Below are 17,768 nucleotides of genomic sequence, written 5' to 3'. Positions count from 1 at the left end.
ATAAACATTCCTCGCTGTATGCAACAGTGGGAAGACTGGCAAAGGAAGGATATAGCTCGCCATATCATAGTGTAGAACAGGTGTATGCTGTAGGCATTCCAGATGAAGCGTTTGGTGAGTGGAACGCGTATGTACCGATGATAAGCCTGCAGGAACCTTACAAAATCCGTTGGAAGCTGGAAAACGCTTTTGTTATCGTGGAAATTTCTAAGGTAAGTGTTGAGAAAATGCTTTAATTAGATTATTTAGAGTAAAAGTGTGTTCCTATAATTGCTAGTGACGTAGAATCGAGCTGAAATCTGTTCGGCATTTCGGTTCTTTTTTGAGTCGTTTTATATTCATTTTAACTCATTTCATGATCATATTATAGTAATGTTTGCATCTTGCATCATACAGCATATTCATCTTCTTATTGTAGCTCAAACTCATTAAATTCGTTTGCCAAAGTTCATAATAAGCGATCGCTCCAGATCATCAACTTCTACTAATTAGTTGCGAGTTGCTAGCAAGGAGAGAGAGAGAGAGAGATAGAGAGAGAGAGAGATAGAGGGAGAGTTAAAGTATTTATTGTGACATAATTATTAAATGAATCACGTAACTTACAAATGTTGATAAATATGTAAATTACCTGATTCTACCGATGAACACTCTGAGTATGAGTGTTTGGCGACGTTGACTCCTAGAAGAGATTGGATGGATTCAGTTCTGTAGGAAGATTTGTTATTGGCATGTTTTATGACTCAATTGTGCTAAAATAAAAAAGATTAAGTCATACAGTGAGTTTAATCGCATTGGAATTGTTAAAGGGTTTATGGTGAATCTTCAAAGAGTGATTTCTAAATTAGCATCTCTCTAGCCACTTCCTTTGACTGGTTCATGCAAATGAATTTACCCGAGGATCGGAGTTTAAATAGCATCAGTTCCAAGGCTTATACGGAGTAAGGATCAGTCCCAGAAACAAGATCTATTCAATGATCTAAATGAGTTCAGTGTTAGTTTCTGAGTTAGGATATGTTAGAGATCAATTTGAATGCTCCTATATAGGTTACCTGACAGGGGTGGATTAAGCAGTACGCAAACTAATCAGTTACGTGGGATCCCCAGGATTTAAGGGCCCTCAAGAATAGGAATCCGAGTGATGAGCTCTTTGGAGCGCAGCCACGACTCCGATCAGACTCCGGTTATTGTCAGTCCGGCTCGCACTCCAGCAAAACCGGAACCAATAATTTAACTCAGAGTCGGAGAAAGCTGGAGTCGGAGTCGTTTGATGTCGCTTGGAGTCGAAGTCAGAGTCGTCGCGAGTCGACCGGAGTCACTCGGAGCTGCCCAGAGTCGGTTAGTCGGTCAGGGCGTCATGTCATTTCGCTTAGTTTTTTCGACTTTTGTTTTACTTGTGCATTTTGCAAACAGGCTTTTGTTGCGAAGAATAACTTAATGACGACAGCAATGCTTTTTGGGCAGCATCCATGACTCCGACTCCCGTCAACTCCAGCTCCGGACGACTCCAACTTCGTATGACTCTGAAACGGACTCCGAACGACTCCGACACCCGATGACTCCGACTCCGGATTATTGCCAACTTTCATTAGTCCTGAGGTAAAGTGGGTCCCGGATTAATATCAGTATTCGTATTCGAGTGGGATTAATATCAGTATTCGAATAGATTTAGTAATGCCAACTACTACTTTTCCATGTGAGATCTTTTTTTCATCATCCTTTGTTTTAATAATCTTCTGCTACTCATTACAGTATCTAACATTCAACGTACTAGGCGCCATTCTATCACACGCACGAGATGTTGAAAAGATATTACTTGCAGTAATAATAGATTCCCCGCCTAGTCATCACACCCTCAAACAGCTTACAGGAATGCTACTTAAACGAGGACTTCTGAACTATTGCATCATTCACACCAACACCCACGGAAATGAGCCCACCCTGTTAAAGTACGACACGATCGCGAACCTCTTCCAATCGCACGATCTGAACACTTCAATTGAGCTACTATTTCCACCATTCCTCAGAACGTTAGAAGGTCACAAAATGAACGCCCTACTCTCCGACAACTACCCTTACGCCTACCTACTGTCCTCTGTCTGGGAAGGGGTGGACGCTTACATACTAACACTAGCAAGAGATCGCTTCCGGTTCGAGGTCCAACTCATCAATATGGCCATCAACCGACAGAATGCCCTCCACCGGATGGATCTGATCCGTCGGCGGCTCGAAAACGGCACGATCGACATTCACATGCCCCGGGCACATGTGTCCCGCTCGTACATCAACGTCGGTGTAGCGGCCGCCTACGAATGGGAAGCATTGGTACTTGTAGTTCCAAAATCGGACCAGCTAAACCTGACCAACATTATGCTGCAACCCTTCACGATCGAAGTGTGGACGATCGTACTTGGCTACTTGCTGGTCCGACAAATGATGAAACTGTTTTCCTTCTTCAAACGCCGCTGTAATCGTTTCACTCTAAAGAAGACGCTCACATGTCGCTGGTCCTTTGGTTCGTTCGGCAGCCTGACCACCGTTGGGGTGGAGCTGGTGTCTTTCCTGCTGATCGAAGCGTACCTCGCGAAGATTACCGAGTTTCTCCTCTACTGCCGCTTTCGGTCCGATCCTCAAACGTTGGAAGAATTCTTTCGCTCCACCATTCCCGTCCTCGTACCGGAGTACATGGATCCGCTGGTGGAAGCGCTTGGCCCGACCGTGGCAGCTAACTTTCACGCCAAACTGATCCGCCCAGATGAGTATGCCAAGCGGGCGGCAAGCTGTTGCGCTCGGATCCACACCCTGCCGCGGGCCGAGTATGTCGTGCGGATGGGAAAGTACTTCGATGCCACGCTGGGTCGCAAGCAGCTGTACATCCTGCCGGAGCAGCTGAAGATAATACCGATGAGCTATCTGCTGGGGAGGAATTTTGCCTTCAAGAACTCGTTCGAGCTGTTCCTGCTGGGCGTGCACGAGAGTGGGCTGATCGGGCGGTACGTGACCGCTCATCGCAAGGACATGGCAATGATGGAGCGGAACTTTTTCACCAAAGGTTGGCTCACGCTGGCCGATCTGTTGCCACTGTTTGTGCTGGTTGGGGCGGGTTGGTGCTGCAGTTTCGCTGCTTTCCTGTCGGAAGTGTTTGGGGTGCGCTTCAATCGATATTGGGCTAGGAAACGTGTCCGTCCCTTTGTTGCCGAATGAACGTTGGATCTGAATTATTTAAAATGAACCTCTAACAAAATGATAAAGCAATAAATGGAGGTCCAAAAACTGGTATTAAAACCACGCTACATGCATTTAATTTGTATAAATAAGTTGAAAACCAACGTTTACTTTATTGCTTGTCGTTTTTTTTTTTCGCAGTAAATGGGGTAAAACGAAACGAAACGGCCGCCTCTAGAGCACATCTAAGAATATTTTAAAAAGAATCCTCTATCTGCACTATTCACGATATATGCGTCATAAAAGTCAAATTTAACTAGTCGGCTAATGTTAATCGTATTTCAATCTCACGTCTTCCGTACTTTACACGCCAATCAGAAAATGTCCAAAAACAAAAACACCTTCACTCGGGGTGTTGTGGATTTTCCTGTTGGAAAAACGATCCAATTGGAAACTGTCGCTCCAAACGGTTTTGCTGATTATTGTTCCTGCACTCGCCCACTCGAAAAAAGGCTCTTGCGTCTCCTACCCTCACACATGCAGCGACCGTATCGTCCGCACCGTCCGTAACCGTGCCTTGCCCTCCTCGCTCAGCTGCGGACAGTTGAGCGCGTTCAGCCACACCAGGCTGCGGCAGTGCCGCACGATATGTTCCACCGACTGGTCGGTGATCGCTTTACAGCTCTCGAGATTGAGCAGCCGCAGGCTGTGCAGATCGCGGCACAGGTACAGCACGGCTTGATCACAGATACGCTTGCACGCGTCCACCAGCACGTACTCCAGATGGGGACAGTCGCGCACGAGCGATGCAATGCCCGCCTCCGTCACGTGCAGCCCCCGCAGATCGATCTTCTTCAGCAGCGGGAACCGCAGCGCCATCAGCGCCTGATCGGACAGATCCCGGCAGTGGCTCAGGTTAAGGTAGCACAGCTTGCGCAGGTTCGCGATCGGGTAGAACCGTATCCGCTCGAACGGCATCACGATCGTGTCGAACACGTCCCGGTTGAAGAAGCTATCGCCAATATCGATCGTCCGCTGCAGATTCAGATACTCCAGCCCCTTCAGGTGCGAAAACGCCAGCTGCAGATCGTGTATGTTCTCGTACGTGCACTGGTAGAGCGTGAGGCTGCGGATGTTCGGGCAGCGCTCGAAAAACCGTGGCAGCGTGTTGCGCGAAAACATTGCCGCCGACACGAACAGCTTCTCGAGGGCGGGGTTTTCGTACGCGCTCAGGTCGAGATTGCCCTTCAGCTGCGTCGCGTCCGTTATCTTCAGATAGTTCAGCTGCGGCATGTTGGCCAGAAACGACCGGTGCAGGTTGGTGATGCGGGCGACCCGCAGCTTGATGCGCTTCATCTGCGGCAGAAAGGCACTGAGGGCTTGCAGGAACTGTTCACTCGCGGAGAACAGGTTTTCCAGGTTGAGGTGCACGATCGTCGGCTGCAACCGAGCGAGCAGCAGGATGTCGTTCTCCTTGATGGCGAAGCACGATTTGAGGGACACCTTGCGCAGCCGCAGCTGCTCGATGCGCCCGATCTGCTGCAGTATCACGCCGGTCGCCTTCGTGTAGCTGAGCGTGATCGCCTCCAGGGTGGCCCGCAGCGTCGCGACGAAGCTGACCAGCTCTTCGCCCCACCGCTCGTACGAGGAAAAGGTGAGCTTGATCGCTTTCAGGTTCGGGCAGATGCGCTTGAACAGGTGGAACAGCGCGTCGTACACGAACGAGGACCGTATCGTGAGCGTGTGCAACCGCTCCAGGCGGAAGTCGATCGGTGTGTCGTAGATGAGGTGGTCGTCAAGCTTGATCGATTTGATCGTCAGGGAGCGCAGATTGTCGCGCGTGCACCGCAGCACGCCCACCAGCGTTTGGCCGTTGATTGTGCAGTCGCTGAGCGACAGTTCCGCCAGCTGGGTCCCGATCGTTCGCCACAGCACCGGGGCGGGTGCGACCGTGCACGTCTTGAGGCACACTTTCTCGAACGTGCTGCGCGTGCCGCCCAGCACCCGGCACTGTTCGCAACCGTCCTCTATCCGGAAGTTGCGCAGGGACAGCACGAACCGACTCATCAGCGTACGGTTGCTAATCACTATCTCGTACCAGTGTCGGCAGGTTTGGCGCACCGAGGCCAGATCGGGCACGCGTAGGTGGTGAAAGATGGCCGTCAACACCTCGGTCGGCAGTGACTGGATGGTGGTGGTGCTGGGGGTTGTGGTGGTAGTGCCCCCAGTGGGGACCGACTCGATGGAAGGCGATTCATCCATCGCACCAAGACGACGATGGCGACGGCGACTGCTGCATGGGAAAGTGGGGGAAAACAGTGAACTTGTTGGACTCTTTCCCCTTACCAGGACTACACTCTCACTTACCCTCGCGGCTGAACAACGCAATGATGGTGGTGCGGAGAAAGTGTCGGGAAATCGGAAAAACGGAATTGCTACAGAAACAGCACGATTGAATAATACGAAACAAAGAGACGCAAAAAGGAGAACGAAAGTTGTTGTTTTCAATCGCAATTTTTTTCCCCCTTCCAGATTTTTCCCGTACAACATGGTGAAGGTTTTTGACGTTCGAATATTGCTGCATCTCGCTCATTTTCGCTAGCCATCCTTTACTCGCTTACAGCGCTCGTTCCGAGGTGAGCTACCGTGGTGTGTATGTTGTCGTTCGATTTTTCGTGCCGTCTCTTTCGCTCTTGTGGACGCTTGAAAAAACGTAAACAAACTCAGTGATTGATGTGAATGTGGAGTGAATATTTTGTCTTACTTTTTACCCTTTTTCATGTACTTTTTACATTACAGATCTATTGATAATGTTGTGCCACGAGTGCTTGAAGCTGTAGCGGTTTATTTTGAAAAGACCAATGGGCCATTAGTGTTACAGTGTATGCTTATCCTACGGATTTTATGTGTTATTTTACAGACAAAGGCGATGTGTGGCGGGATCAAACCGGATATGCCGCACCACTCAATAATCTTTTTGTTCTACCAATTTTGCAGGATAATAAGTAACGAATAGGCATCAGTGAACACATCCTCTCACGCTGTCATGCACCGCTATGTATATCGAGGTTACCTCCAATATGTTCCGTAAGTATTGCAGCGCGCGAGCTATGGTCAACACCAAAATGTTGTTGCCTTCGGTCGTCGATGCCATAACAATTTTGCGTGTTGGCTAGGAACAAGAAGAATAGCAGGGTCACGTGGGAATATCTTCTGGGACCTTTTTTACGCATTGCTATATCCCATACAGGGTTTTCCACGATTTATTGGTTGGTTCCCATAATTTTCGTAACCATCAATCGGCATGGCACGCGAATGGCCTCGTCAGAACCGGCACGGAATAAATACATTAATAAAACCTCCGTTAAAAGTGCTTTACTGACTTTCCCCGATTTCCTCAGCGTCAAGATCACCTGCAAATGAAGGCTGTACATAACAAGCCACTACCGGTCACAACAGCTGATGCAATAGCGGAACGTGTATGAGCAAGTGAGACGGTGGAACGCAGATGCTTATATGTAGGATGTAGTACTCCGTGAGGTCAATGAGGGGGGGGGGAGGTAGTGGAGTGTATTTATTTAATTGGTCATTTAATCTTGTCCTGCAACACAATCACACACAAGCACGAGCATGTTTGGCAGATATCTTGAACCCTCAGAAGCCCTCGCTCGAAATATCAAAAACCCTCACAACTACTTACAAAAAGCATCGCCAGCGTAGGAACATCGCACCAATTTGGAGCGTTGGCAATTCACGACAACCGGTTTTTGGCCTGCGGGCCCACCAGCTGATTGTCAACAAACAAACGTCAGCCACAAACCGGATTTAAATCAAAACAAACCAAACAACAAAAAAGGCTATTTCGCCGCAGGTTCGTGTTCTCAAAAATGTGCTAAAATATTTAATTAACTATTCTTTGTGCTTCTTTTCAGTGCTTAATTATTTCTAAACCATCAAACTAGCATTAGACACCCACCATGTGGCCACTGATTATGCAATTCATGCGGTCCAACGCTGCCTACATCACGCTTCCGATAGCCACATTAGTTGGCGTGATAGGGTACAACATCGAGAGTCTCCTTTCGGACAAATATACTCCATACAGTCGTAAGATAGAAACGCTCCTGAACACCTACATGAATTTCAGTATGATGCAAATGTTATTGCTTAATCTACAAATCCCATTTTCAGCTTCCATCCAGGAGAAACGAGCAGAACGAATTACGGACGACGAGAGGCTGAAAGCGGCGACCGATGTGGAAAAGCTAGTCTACAAAGAGAATGTACTTGGGCGAAACCTTTCGCCATCGCTGGAGAAAGGAAAGTAGAATTAGAAAGAGCAGCTTGTTAAGTTTGTAGTCGTGCGAAGAGCATATGCAATAAACCAGAGCGTCCATAACCTAAGGTATGTATTTGTGCATTGTATATGTACAAAATATTTATTAAATTGAGAGGAAATAATGAGAAATTATCTCTAAAATATATTTTCTTCTATTTCACAATTTCACAATGCTCAGAAGATTTTATAAACTGTTATACAACACGCTGTATGACAGAGTGGCATCACGTTGAAGTCTGTGCTACGGTATTGGGCTATGACACACTGGCCTCGTTCATGATATACTAAAAAAACTTAAATTTATTGAAATAAGTAAACTGGCTAGTTAAGAGATTTAATGTTGCATAATTGCTATTTGAAATAGCTTTAAAACCAATTTCAATTAATTTATGAATTAATTCCACCATGTTTACTTTACAAAAAATATTTTTGCAAAATTGCTTCAAAGGATCTCGATAGTACAAACCGAAAAGCAGGAAAAAGTCTACTCCTTCAATGCTCCTTTTGCTAGGTTTTTATTTAAGACTCTGGGTGCTGTGTGGAGCATTTTCGATCCACAGTTTTTTTTCATTCTCTTGTTCTCTCAGGCACTATCAGGAATTGTTCTATCAGGAACTATCAACGGAACGTATTACAGCGGAAAAAAGGGAGAGCGCATATTGCAGAAGCAGCATTGTATCTGAGGATCAGAAATAGAGTGAACGAACGATCGTCAGCCAACGAAACGCTCTATTCGCTCACTGTGCTCTCCGCAGGAAGCCAGTGCAGAATATCAGCGCTCAGAGTGTTAATAAAACTACATACGTTTTGTGAAAAAAGCGTATCCATTTCAATTGATTTTTCTGACAAATTGAGCCTATAAATTCATGTATATCACCTATTCTTCATTTTATGTATATATTGATTAAAAAGAAAGAATTTAAAAAATTGGTAAAATGGTAATTTGTATTTGTATGAAATAGTGATTTGTAGGTTGTGGTAATTTGTGAGCTATAAATTATAAAATAAATATAATACCTATAACAGTAATAAGATGATACATCAAATCATTTCTTGCATGATCAAGCACTTGATAGAATCAATCCTATCAATAACCATTGCCATTATAATCAACGCGTCAAAAGGTTCTAGAAATAAACCCAGTCCTAGTGATAAAAATAAGCGCAACGGCATCTCTTTCTCTGGATGGCAAATATGCTCCATTCATCAGAAATTGCTTTCCAGCAAAGCAAACTGCGTGAAAGATCAATTGCCCTAACACAAATTAAGAGCCCACCCCAAACGTGACGTCAGCCGCTGTACAAACACCATAAGGAACGATCCAAATCCACTCAAAAACTCCATTGCGGTACAAGATTTGATGCGTGCCAAAATGTAGACAATCATTCTGCTCAATATTTTCGCGCCTGTGCAGTCGCCAGGCCTCGCCAACAGGTGTCCTCTTAGCGTCTCTAAAACCCCCTTGGGTTCCATCATCCCAGGGGAGCGGAGGGAGGGAGGCCCATCTTTGATTGAACCAGTTTTTGCGCCTTTGCAAACGACCTATCCATTTCCTAAAACCAGCCCTGCACAGACAAACCAGCTACGCAAGGGAACAGGTTGCGACAAAGGATTGGGCTGTTCTTTGCACCGGTGTGGAAGGTGGCAAACATTGCTTTTTGTTTAATGTTGCTGCCGATGGCTGTCCCCCCTGATGGTAAGCCAAAACTAAGGCTCCGACGTCATTATCCTCGCAGCCGTGCTCATATCGATTCCACTCCACCGCGACCGACCGACCGACCGGCGCAAAGTCACCGGAACGAAACGCCCTTAAGAGTGTATAGCCCGCGAGCATCTCGCACCAGTGCGAGTCGATCATTCGAGCGCGCAACATCTGATCTGAGTAGAATAGCTGGGACCGATCGCAGCGAATCACCCGGACGCACCGGATTTTTTTTTGAGTGACAAAAGTGTACCAGTGTGAAGTGGAAGTGTCGCATCAGAACATTTTAAGCAAGCCATGAAGCCTACTACCAGCTCGATCGCTTTGCTGATCCTCGTGATCGTACAGTGCACTCTGGCCAGCCCAGTACCTCAAGTAAGTTGTTTGTGTGTGGGTTTTTTCATTCGTTTATTTCTGTGTCACGCATGAGATACGATCAGTTTCGATTTGCTAGAATGGACAGTGAGTTTGATATGACGTTGGTTGTGAGGTATTTTTTCAAAACTCGAAGCACTGTGTCGTCGTTTGAAAATCGTGAGAAGCATTACGATGTGAAGCCACTTTGTGCAGACGGCAGCGAATTGCAAAGATCGATCCATTTCATTACCATACAAAAGCCATAGCATGGGTGAAGTGTGAGCATTTTTGTATTCCCTTAATGTGGGTTTTTTCCCTCGCTTCTCTCAGTAGGATCATGTCCTATATCAGAAAGTGCTGCCATGAATTAATATCATTGTTCGCAGTGATGACACCCTTTGGAAAATACCATACTGTAAATACAATATGTATGCTTGGCAAGAGGTAGTTAGGAATGTTTTCAACTGTCGTGATTCATGATAGGTGTGTTAGTACAGTAATTATAGGGACGGGAGTAAGATGAACCTTCGGGATCGTTGGTGATCGTGATGTTCCTACTAGATCTCTAATTTCTTAGTGAAAAACGAAAAAAAAAAGTTTCTAATAATTACAAGACTTATTAATACAAAAACACGATGCTCATGATCAATTCGTCATGGCTTGTGAGGAATCATTTTTAAACGATTGTTTTTCTCTAGAAATGCTTAGTCATAGCTTACGCCCGTTGCCACACGTCAATTCACAATTAATTTTTTTGCTTTAAATTTCGAATCTTCACCTTGCCCCATGGCGCATTAGAAACAAAGTCATCGAACAAAAACCCACAAATAAGTTTTCTTATCCAATCAGCGCAAAGGACGCACCAAAAGCGGTTCGCTTCACAGTTCGCTGCCCTTCTGCAGAAAGCTGATAAAAAAAAATCATCTGAGGATGATGTTGGCATCGCTTCGTTTTTTTTTTGCTACTTCCACATGGAAGGCTAAATTACATGCCTAGGTGGGCTAATCGCCGTTTTCTACAGGTGTTTGTTTCACCGCAGGAAGTCTCACTTTGCGTTACAACGCTTCAGAACCCACTCTCGCGAACAAAGCGAAAATGGCAATGTAAGAAAATGGGATGAAAAAGCAACTTATCTGCTACTACTACTACTACCATCCCAAAAAGCACCAATGAAAAAAAAGCTCCCCCTTCTAAACCAGTTCTCGCCCAAGCGTTCTACGGCGTTCCGGTTCCGATGAGGGGAAAGTGTCCCATGGAAGACATGGCAGACGCGGGCGATAGCGCTTCACGACCAATACGAGGAGTATTTAGATTTGTGCTAAAACAAACCGGTGACACTGTTTAAGGTCTACTTTCTGCGGGATCTGGCTTTTTTTTGGGAGTGATGATGCGAACCACCGTACGATTTTTTGAATAATGCATGAGCTTTAGGGATGTGTTGTGAACTGGTTTGTGTGTGACAGAGAGAGAGAATATTAATGCTAAAAACAGTTCCAGCCTCCAAAGCACTTTTGCTGGTTGGCTGCAAAACGCCGCTACAACGAAAGACTTGCGCGTGCGCGTACGAAACAAAGGCGACGAACCTTCCTTTGAGGCATGCTGTATATCGGTATCGCCGGTTTGTCGCTATCACGCACCGTGGTTGCAGTTGCTAGCGGTTGGTCCGAAATAAAAGTAAAAGTTGCCTCTCCTTTGCAGCCTGGCAGGAAATAGATCATGGTACAAGCTTGGTGATATTACACTTGACATTGACCGTCGCTTCGATGGTCGTGTTCGATGCAGCGTCTCTCTCAGCGGCTTTGGGCGGTGAGAGGGAATGAGTGTTTTGAGGGATTTTCCTTAACACGTAGTTAGTTAGTGACGCGTTCGGTGAATCAACTGATCTCCATCTACCTTGTTTTTTGTTCATTATTTACTGTCTCTGTAATCCGAGTAATTAAACCATTCCGATCTAGCGCATGCTGCCGGTCGTTCTGACCTTTGTTCCTTCTCGCTGTGTTGCGATGCTTCTAGATGAATCAATCCTTCATTAGCTTCTGTAACACTTCCAATCTATTGCGCCTTCCTTTCCGTGTACTTAAAGAGCCACAAAAACAAAATCGTTCTCGAAGGTCATTTTATAGGTGAGCCGTTTTTTTTGTATTTCTTCTACCCCTATTACACCTCGCATCTCTTATTGATTAGTCTCAGCAAACGGGTCATGCAATCAACTCCGATTTACTCGTCTTCCTGACTGAGATTGTTGTTTGCTGTTTTTCTTCCATCGCTAGTACAAAATAAAACTACAAGCGGTACAAATACTTGGCTGGCAATCGTCGTGACGGTTGAGAGAATTTATCAGAGAATATTAAACATTGCCCTGGGAAGTAGCCGCATTCAGGCATGGGCAGAGAATGGCACAAGTTTCTACATATGTATGAGAATGTATGTGACGTGCAGGATAGATAAAACTTCCGTCAGTAATGCTAAATGTTGCTAAAACAGGTTTGCGCAGAGAGACGATGGTTAAGATTACGTTCGATTGTGCCTTCTTGCTGAAGAAACCAGTCACAAGTGTGATCCTTTTTTCCAGGCCATCTAAGGAAGAATACTGCAGCTCAAATTACTGCAAAGGAATAGCTTCATATGAATGAAATTGTCAATTTATTCGGTTTTTGGAATCTTTGAACATACAAAACAGCAATCATCTTCCTCTCTTTTCACCGTAATTTGCTTAATAAATTGCCAGTTTTTGATTCTCCCTCTCGAGTGGGAGTTTCCAGTGTCTCAAACAAGTTTGTTTATGCATACGAAGTCATCGCCAGACCGAGAAACTCCTCAAGTGGTTGAAGCTTTGCAAAAAAAAAGCTGCGACACTAATCATTCTCCCCCTCTCGAACAGCGCCATTTGTGCTGCACCCTTGGTACCCTCCCGGACACGTCACACAGATTGCGATTTATCAGAATCAAGATCATGGAATTCATGCACGTCTAGCGTAGAGCTCGATCGAACGCACTACCGCGTGGTGACGCGTGCGACACGGTGACGCTCGGCCCGGTAGAACGATCAATTATCATGTGATGCGATCAGAGCACCGTTGTTCGTTTCGTGCTTACTATTAATGATTTGATTGTGTAATATCGCACCCGAGAAAGATATCAAAACTGGATGTCGCAAATGCTCTTTTCCTCCCTCCTGTTCCTCCAAATACTGATACGCCCCGTGCTTGTTCCGGTTTCACATCTCTGTTTTTGCAGTTTCTCACCTTCCGCGATGGGAAGTTTGGCGTCAACTTTGGCGGCTACCATGCGGAGGCCGGTTTGGGCGGTCTGCTGACGGGCAACAGCGCACACGGTGGTTTGTCTGCTTCGGCCGGCACGCCCCACGGTCAGCAGGCCGGTGCCGGCATCGGCGGACTGCTCGGCGGCAACGGTAACGGCGTGTTGGGTGGCTTCTTGGGCGCTTTCGCACGGTCGCCGGGCTATTACTAATCGCACGCACTATTTTCTACTCGCCGTCCCGTGGTGTGTCGGTGCATGCTGACGACACACACACACACAAACGAACACGTAGATGCACACAAAGAACTACCGGTTTGTGTAGAACAGGCATCCGAAAGTTGTGAAATGTTGTTTGTTTAATAAACTAAATGTATTTGTCGCTTTGTTTTGAATTGTTAAAACACTAACTTGCATGCTCTTAATGTGTGTTTCTGCCTAACTCGTAACTGTGCACAAATAAAATGCTAACCGCTCTAGAATTAAGCTGCCTAACCTTGAATGTGTTTTTGATTGTTTGTGCTTAATCCGAGACGCACTACATTTAACCACACAACAAACAACTAAACACACGGCAAGTAGTTCGGCATCGGTTGCACGGGAAAAGGGGAAAGATAACTAATCCAACCCTTCAGAAGGTCAATGGCTTACCGGAAGAAACGACCATTCTCAGAACGGACCGCGGGCGGAGCGTACGCAGGAGCGACGGCCGGACATGGCGTTGGAGCTAGTGCTGCCATCGGCGGTGGACTCGATGGTGCAGGTGGTGCTGGAGGGGCCGGAGCCGAATCGCATGCCGGAGGAGTGAGCAAAAAGGTCGTCCGACTGGGCCAAACGAACCAGGGTGCTCCACCAACGGAGGTAAGAAAGGAGACACTTTGCACGGACTGTTTTTAAATCATTTGCCCTGCTGAAAGGTCGTAATTTCGAAGGAAACCGGAGCTCACCATCAAGGAAACTTTGAGCGTATCGACGATCATCACGTGAAAGAGGTGCACACCGAGCTGAGAGCGCCAGCACCGCAGCCTGCCCCGGAACACTCCTTCCGCAAGACGATCTACAAGAAGAAAGTGATAAGCCACCCGCATAAGGTAATGTAGAAAAAAAGGCTCCCTTTTACTCCCTAAAATGTGAGGAAATGTGAACTCAAAATTGGTTTGCACAAAATTTAACACCACACAAAACAAAACACACCTGCGCAACATGATCTTTCCGTTGTCTAGGTCGTCGTACACGAAACACATCACACCGGAGGGCCTCCACCACTCGATCTTACTCGATTCTTCGACTTCCAATCATTCACCAACTTGGGGGCACAGTTTGCTCATCCGGCACCTCTGCCACCACCACCACCACCACCAGCGGCACCGATCGTACAAAAGACGTTTGTGAAGGAAGTGTCCTATCAGCCGATCCAAACCCCTACATACCATAAAGAGGTACAGCCACCACCAGATTGGATTCGATCGCTTTCAATCTGTCATGCAGAGCATCATTTTTAGAACTTTCCCGTTTTAATTCATTGCCACTTACGCTTGTACATCTTCATGCTACAAAACCACACTACACACATACACTGCAACATCATTGTGAATATGTTCATTTGATTCGATTGGCACACCGTTTATGACCATAGCAGGAACATCAAATAGCTTTGGTAATCAATATCATTCTCCCAAAACCGTTTCAGATTCACACTCGCATCGATTCGTCCAACGGGCATAGCGGTGGACACAGTGGTGCATCCTCCAGCACGCACGTCGTTGCAAGCTCGACCCACAATTCAAACTTCTGGAACGATATCTTCAACGTACGTTGGGCTCATTTAATGCTCATGTCCTTTAATTCCTATTGGCTAATTTAAATTATTATTTTATATCTACAGATTCCAATCTCTACCCTGACCGCGGTTAATCAGCTTTTGAACAACAAGGCCGGCAGTGGAAGTCTGCACGTGGAAAAACGCATAGAGCATCATTAAATGTACCGCTCTGAGGATGGTGCATGATCAGTACTTTTTGGACTACTTGTGTCAAGTAAAATGGTCTTCACATTAAATACACGTTACAAAAGAGTAACAAAAAATAATTGTGCCTTTCAGTTGATGTTAATTTCAAATGAAAGAAAACACGAATGTTATAGGTTATCAATTGAATAATTGTTTATTGTTAAGCTAAAGTTTGTATTTAGCTCTCACTAATCATAGATTTGTTGTGAAATTTAAATGCAGAAAAAGTTAATGAACTTGTATGATTCTTTGAAGTTTGTATTACGGTAAATTTTGAGCTATTTTTTTAGTTCATGTGATTATTTGTTATACTTGCAAATGCTCGGAATATAAAGATACTTTATAGTTCATTATTTTATTCTAAACGAAACGAAATTCTAAACGAAACGTTTATTCTAAACGAAAAAAACAGAGAACACATTAAACATTACAATTATGCTTTTAATAATAATCTTCTATCTGGAATAATATTCTATAATTGAATTATGGAGGTAGCGCTACATTTTGCATTTTTGCGTTGTGCGCTACATACCTATCCACCAATAGAAAACTTGCCATGTTTGATGCAAAACTGATTACTAATGACATAAAAAATTGATGTTTTATCGTTTTTATAGAGTTACAGTGATGGTTGACCGATTAGAGGTAAAATTTCAGTTAGTACATAACTTCACATTTTAGTTCTACGCTGCTTAAAAGCATCCGACAGCCTTGGAGTGCCCAAGAGAAAAAACAGCCTCCTTTCTTTGTTAATTTAAGTTGACAAGATTGTAAAATGTAAAATGTTTGAGAAGATGCAGGAGTTTTATAAAGTGCTCAGTCAGATTTTTTAAATAAATGTTGCACCATCGCAAACCAATCACGATGTAAAAGAGTCAATTGTATTAAAAACAAAGCACTTGATCGTTAGCTTTTACCCATTTTCTTTTGATTTTTTTATAAAATCTCTTTACTAAATTGTGGAACCAAAAACATTCTAATTATATGGTTTTTAATCTAATAAGAATGTAAAATACAAAATTTCCCCTCGATTTTCCACCCAAAACTGTTAACGAAACGCGAACCGGTAATGTAACGGACATTTAACGAAACGTTTCAAACCGAACCAACCGTTTCAACGCCCGCAGGCCAAAAATCTGTTTTCGCGAGCTCGCCAACGCTCCAAATCGGTGCGAATTTCCTCGCAGGCGATGCTTTTTGTAAGTAGTTGCGATGGTGCTCTCCGGCGTCTCACCTGCTCACACATGTTCCGCTATTGCATCAGCTGATTCGGTGATGGCTTTTTATTTACGGTCTTCATTTGCAGGTGATCTTGACGCTGAGGGAATCGGGGCAAGCTGGTATTGAACTTTTAATTATTCAACTAATCAATCGTGGGAAACCCTGTATGTGATATTTCAATGCATAAAATAGGTTCCGGAAGATTTTCCCACGTCACCCTGCTATTCTTCTTGTTCCCAGCCAACACGCAACATTGCCATGGCATCGACGACCGAAGGCAACACCATTTTGGTAATGGCCATAGTTCGCGCGTTTGGTAGTGTGTGGATAATAACTACATATTAAATAAAATAAAATAAAAGTCATCAAGAACATTGCAATTTCTCAAGTCTTTCCTTTTAATCGTGTGGCACAAAGTAAGAGGAAGAACATTTTAGATTTTTGTGATATTTTTTTCTTTAAATTAATGCACGATGTTCCGTTTTATATGAACGACACTATCGTAAACCAAAAGAGCCAAACCTTTGTACAGATCGTACATAGCTGCTGTTTTGGAAGCCCCTTTCACGTCTATATGCTTGGGGGTCTGCAACAACACGTCCCAGTACATCACGTCGCACTTAAGCACCTTTTTGACAAAGCATGTGTCCGGAGTTCTCATTACATGTTTTCTCTACGCACGGATTCTTCAAACGAATTGGACATGACGGTATGCTTGATCATGCTGTATCGATAAAAGGATAAACCATTGAAGGATGGAATCGGATATTTTGACGGATATTTCCAGTAGTTGAACAGCGGAAGCATGCATTGTCAAAAGGGTGCTTGAATGCCACATGACGTACGGCACTGTGCGCAGAATCGCACAGCAAGCTCGAGGGCTGTATTTGGTGGAGCAGCAACTCTTGAATATCGCGAACAGATGAGCTCAACCGTAAGCAGTCCATAAAAAAAGAAGACGAAGCAAACATGTAACCAAAAGTATGCACAGATCTGTATGTAATGACGCTTCACTTCACGGAACATAGAGTGCAGTCCTAACCAAACATACTGGAGCCTACCCATGGTTCTCCGCTAATCGGTATGTTTCCTGCTTTTCGTCGATGTCAAATGCCAGTAAATGACGACGTGGGAAACCGATGTTTGCAGTCATTGCGATTCTCCTGGCACACCAAAATATCTCTTAGGTGGTACCGCAGCGCCGAGTTTTTTCCGCCACACAGTTGACGATACCGGTGGAAGGTTGGCTGCACAATAACGAATAAACACATCCGGATAAGCGTACCATGTAACAATACCGAACTAATACAACATGCCTGCCTCTTCCAAATCATTTTTGTTCTAGCATCACATTTTGTTAATAACATTTAATAACATTTGCACTAAACTGTACAGGCGGTCCCCGAAATATAAGGTACCTCTTATACGCGGATTCGGAGATACGCGGTTTTCTAAATTTGACAATTGTTTGAACAAATTGTACTGATTTCACACATCAATTGTAAATTGCCAAATAATTTCCGTTTTGATCGAATATTAAAAACTATTACAAAAGGTTTAAAACTGTTATAATCAATCAGAATCATATTAATAATTCATAAAGTGAATAAAACCAACTCCAAAATTACTTGCCAAATTATTCGAAAATTAATGATATTTTAGCTGGAAATCACAACCCAAGCGCCACAGATTAAGCTTAAACGACTGGAAAATTGAATATC

The 17,768-nt window shown here is 44.6% G+C and overlaps 3 protein-coding genes across 7 annotated transcripts; 2 read left to right on the top strand and 1 right to left on the bottom strand.

Annotated features, from left to right (window-relative positions):
- Nucleotides 1-3,296: 3,296 nt before the first annotated feature.
- LOC120896057 (F-box/LRR-repeat protein 2-like) lies at nt 3,297-5,701 on the bottom strand. 2 transcript variants are annotated; one of them, XM_040299877.1, is made up of 2 exons: nt 5,530-5,701; nt 3,297-5,452 (listed from the first exon to the last, which is right to left on the bottom strand). In XM_040299877.1, exon 2 carries the CDS (start codon nt 5,422-5,424, stop codon nt 3,694-3,696), a length of 1,731 nt encoding a protein of 576 aa, XP_040155811.1. In that variant the 5' UTR covers nt 5,425-5,452; nt 5,530-5,701; the 3' UTR covers nt 3,297-3,693. The 2 variants fall into 2 exon arrangements, with proteins under 2 accessions (XP_040155811.1, XP_040155809.1); XM_040299875.1 differs by having other exon boundaries at nt 3,297-5,455; nt 5,530-5,700.
- A 1,263-nt stretch (nt 5,702-6,964) lies between these two features.
- On the top strand, nt 6,965-7,566 carry LOC120894003 (small integral membrane protein 12-A). 2 transcript variants are annotated; one of them, XM_040296317.1, is made up of 3 exons: nt 6,965-7,033; nt 7,095-7,269; nt 7,354-7,566. In XM_040296317.1, the coding sequence occupies exons 2-3, from the start codon at nt 7,140-7,142 to the stop codon at nt 7,488-7,490; spliced, it is 267 nt and encodes an 88-aa protein (XP_040152251.1). In that variant the 5' UTR covers nt 6,965-7,033; nt 7,095-7,139; the 3' UTR covers nt 7,491-7,566. The 2 variants fall into 2 exon arrangements, with proteins under 2 accessions (XP_040152251.1, XP_040152252.1); XM_040296318.1 differs by having other exon boundaries at nt 6,982-7,029.
- A 1,708-nt stretch (nt 7,567-9,274) lies between these two features.
- LOC120895649 (one cut domain family member 3) lies at nt 9,275-14,906 on the top strand. Of its 3 annotated transcripts, none has more exons than XM_040299174.1 (7): nt 9,275-9,578; nt 12,798-12,972; nt 13,492-13,679; nt 13,751-13,909; nt 14,042-14,257; nt 14,509-14,628; nt 14,704-14,906. In XM_040299174.1, the coding sequence occupies exons 1-7, from the start codon at nt 9,501-9,503 to the stop codon at nt 14,797-14,799; spliced, it is 1,032 nt and encodes a 343-aa protein (XP_040155108.1). In that variant the 5' UTR covers nt 9,275-9,500; the 3' UTR covers nt 14,800-14,906. The 3 variants fall into 3 exon arrangements, with proteins under 3 accessions (XP_040155108.1, XP_040155107.1, XP_040155110.1); XM_040299173.1 differs by having other exon boundaries at nt 9,292-9,578; nt 13,736-13,909; XM_040299176.1 differs by lacking the exon at nt 14,042-14,257 and having other exon boundaries at nt 9,319-9,578; nt 13,736-13,909.
- Nucleotides 14,907-17,768: the final 2,862 nt, after the last annotated feature.

This window comes from Anopheles arabiensis, chromosome 2 (assembly GCF_016920715.1).
Source record: "Anopheles arabiensis isolate DONGOLA chromosome 2, AaraD3, whole genome shotgun sequence".
In the NCBI taxonomy this organism is placed as follows: domain Eukaryota; kingdom Metazoa; phylum Arthropoda; class Insecta; order Diptera; family Culicidae; genus Anopheles; species Anopheles arabiensis.
This window is presented reverse-complemented; position numbering and strand designations above follow the sequence as displayed.

Bases quoted from the DNA above. Each gene is read 5' to 3' on its own strand.
- LOC120896057 (XM_040299877.1), bottom strand. From the start codon at position 5,424: ATGGATGAATCGCCTTCCATCGAGTCGGTCCCCACTGGGGGCACTACC.
- LOC120895649 (XM_040299173.1), top strand. From the start codon at position 9,501: ATGAAGCCTACTACCAGCTCGATCGCTTTGCTGATCCTCGTGATCGTA. The intron at 12,973-13,491 runs GTAACGGCGTGT...GACCATTCTCAG, and splicing joins CGGACTGCTCGGCGGCAACG to AACGGACCGCGGGCGGAGCG. The intron at 13,680-13,735 runs GTAAGAAAGGAG...CCCTGCTGAAAG, and splicing joins AGGGTGCTCCACCAACGGAG to GTCGTAATTTCGAAGGAAAC.
- LOC120894003 (XM_040296317.1), top strand. From the start codon at position 7,140: ATGTGGCCACTGATTATGCAATTCATGCGGTCCAACGCTGCCTACATC. The intron at 7,270-7,353 runs GTAAGATAGAAA...TCCCATTTTCAG, and splicing joins CAAATATACTCCATACAGTC to CTTCCATCCAGGAGAAACGA.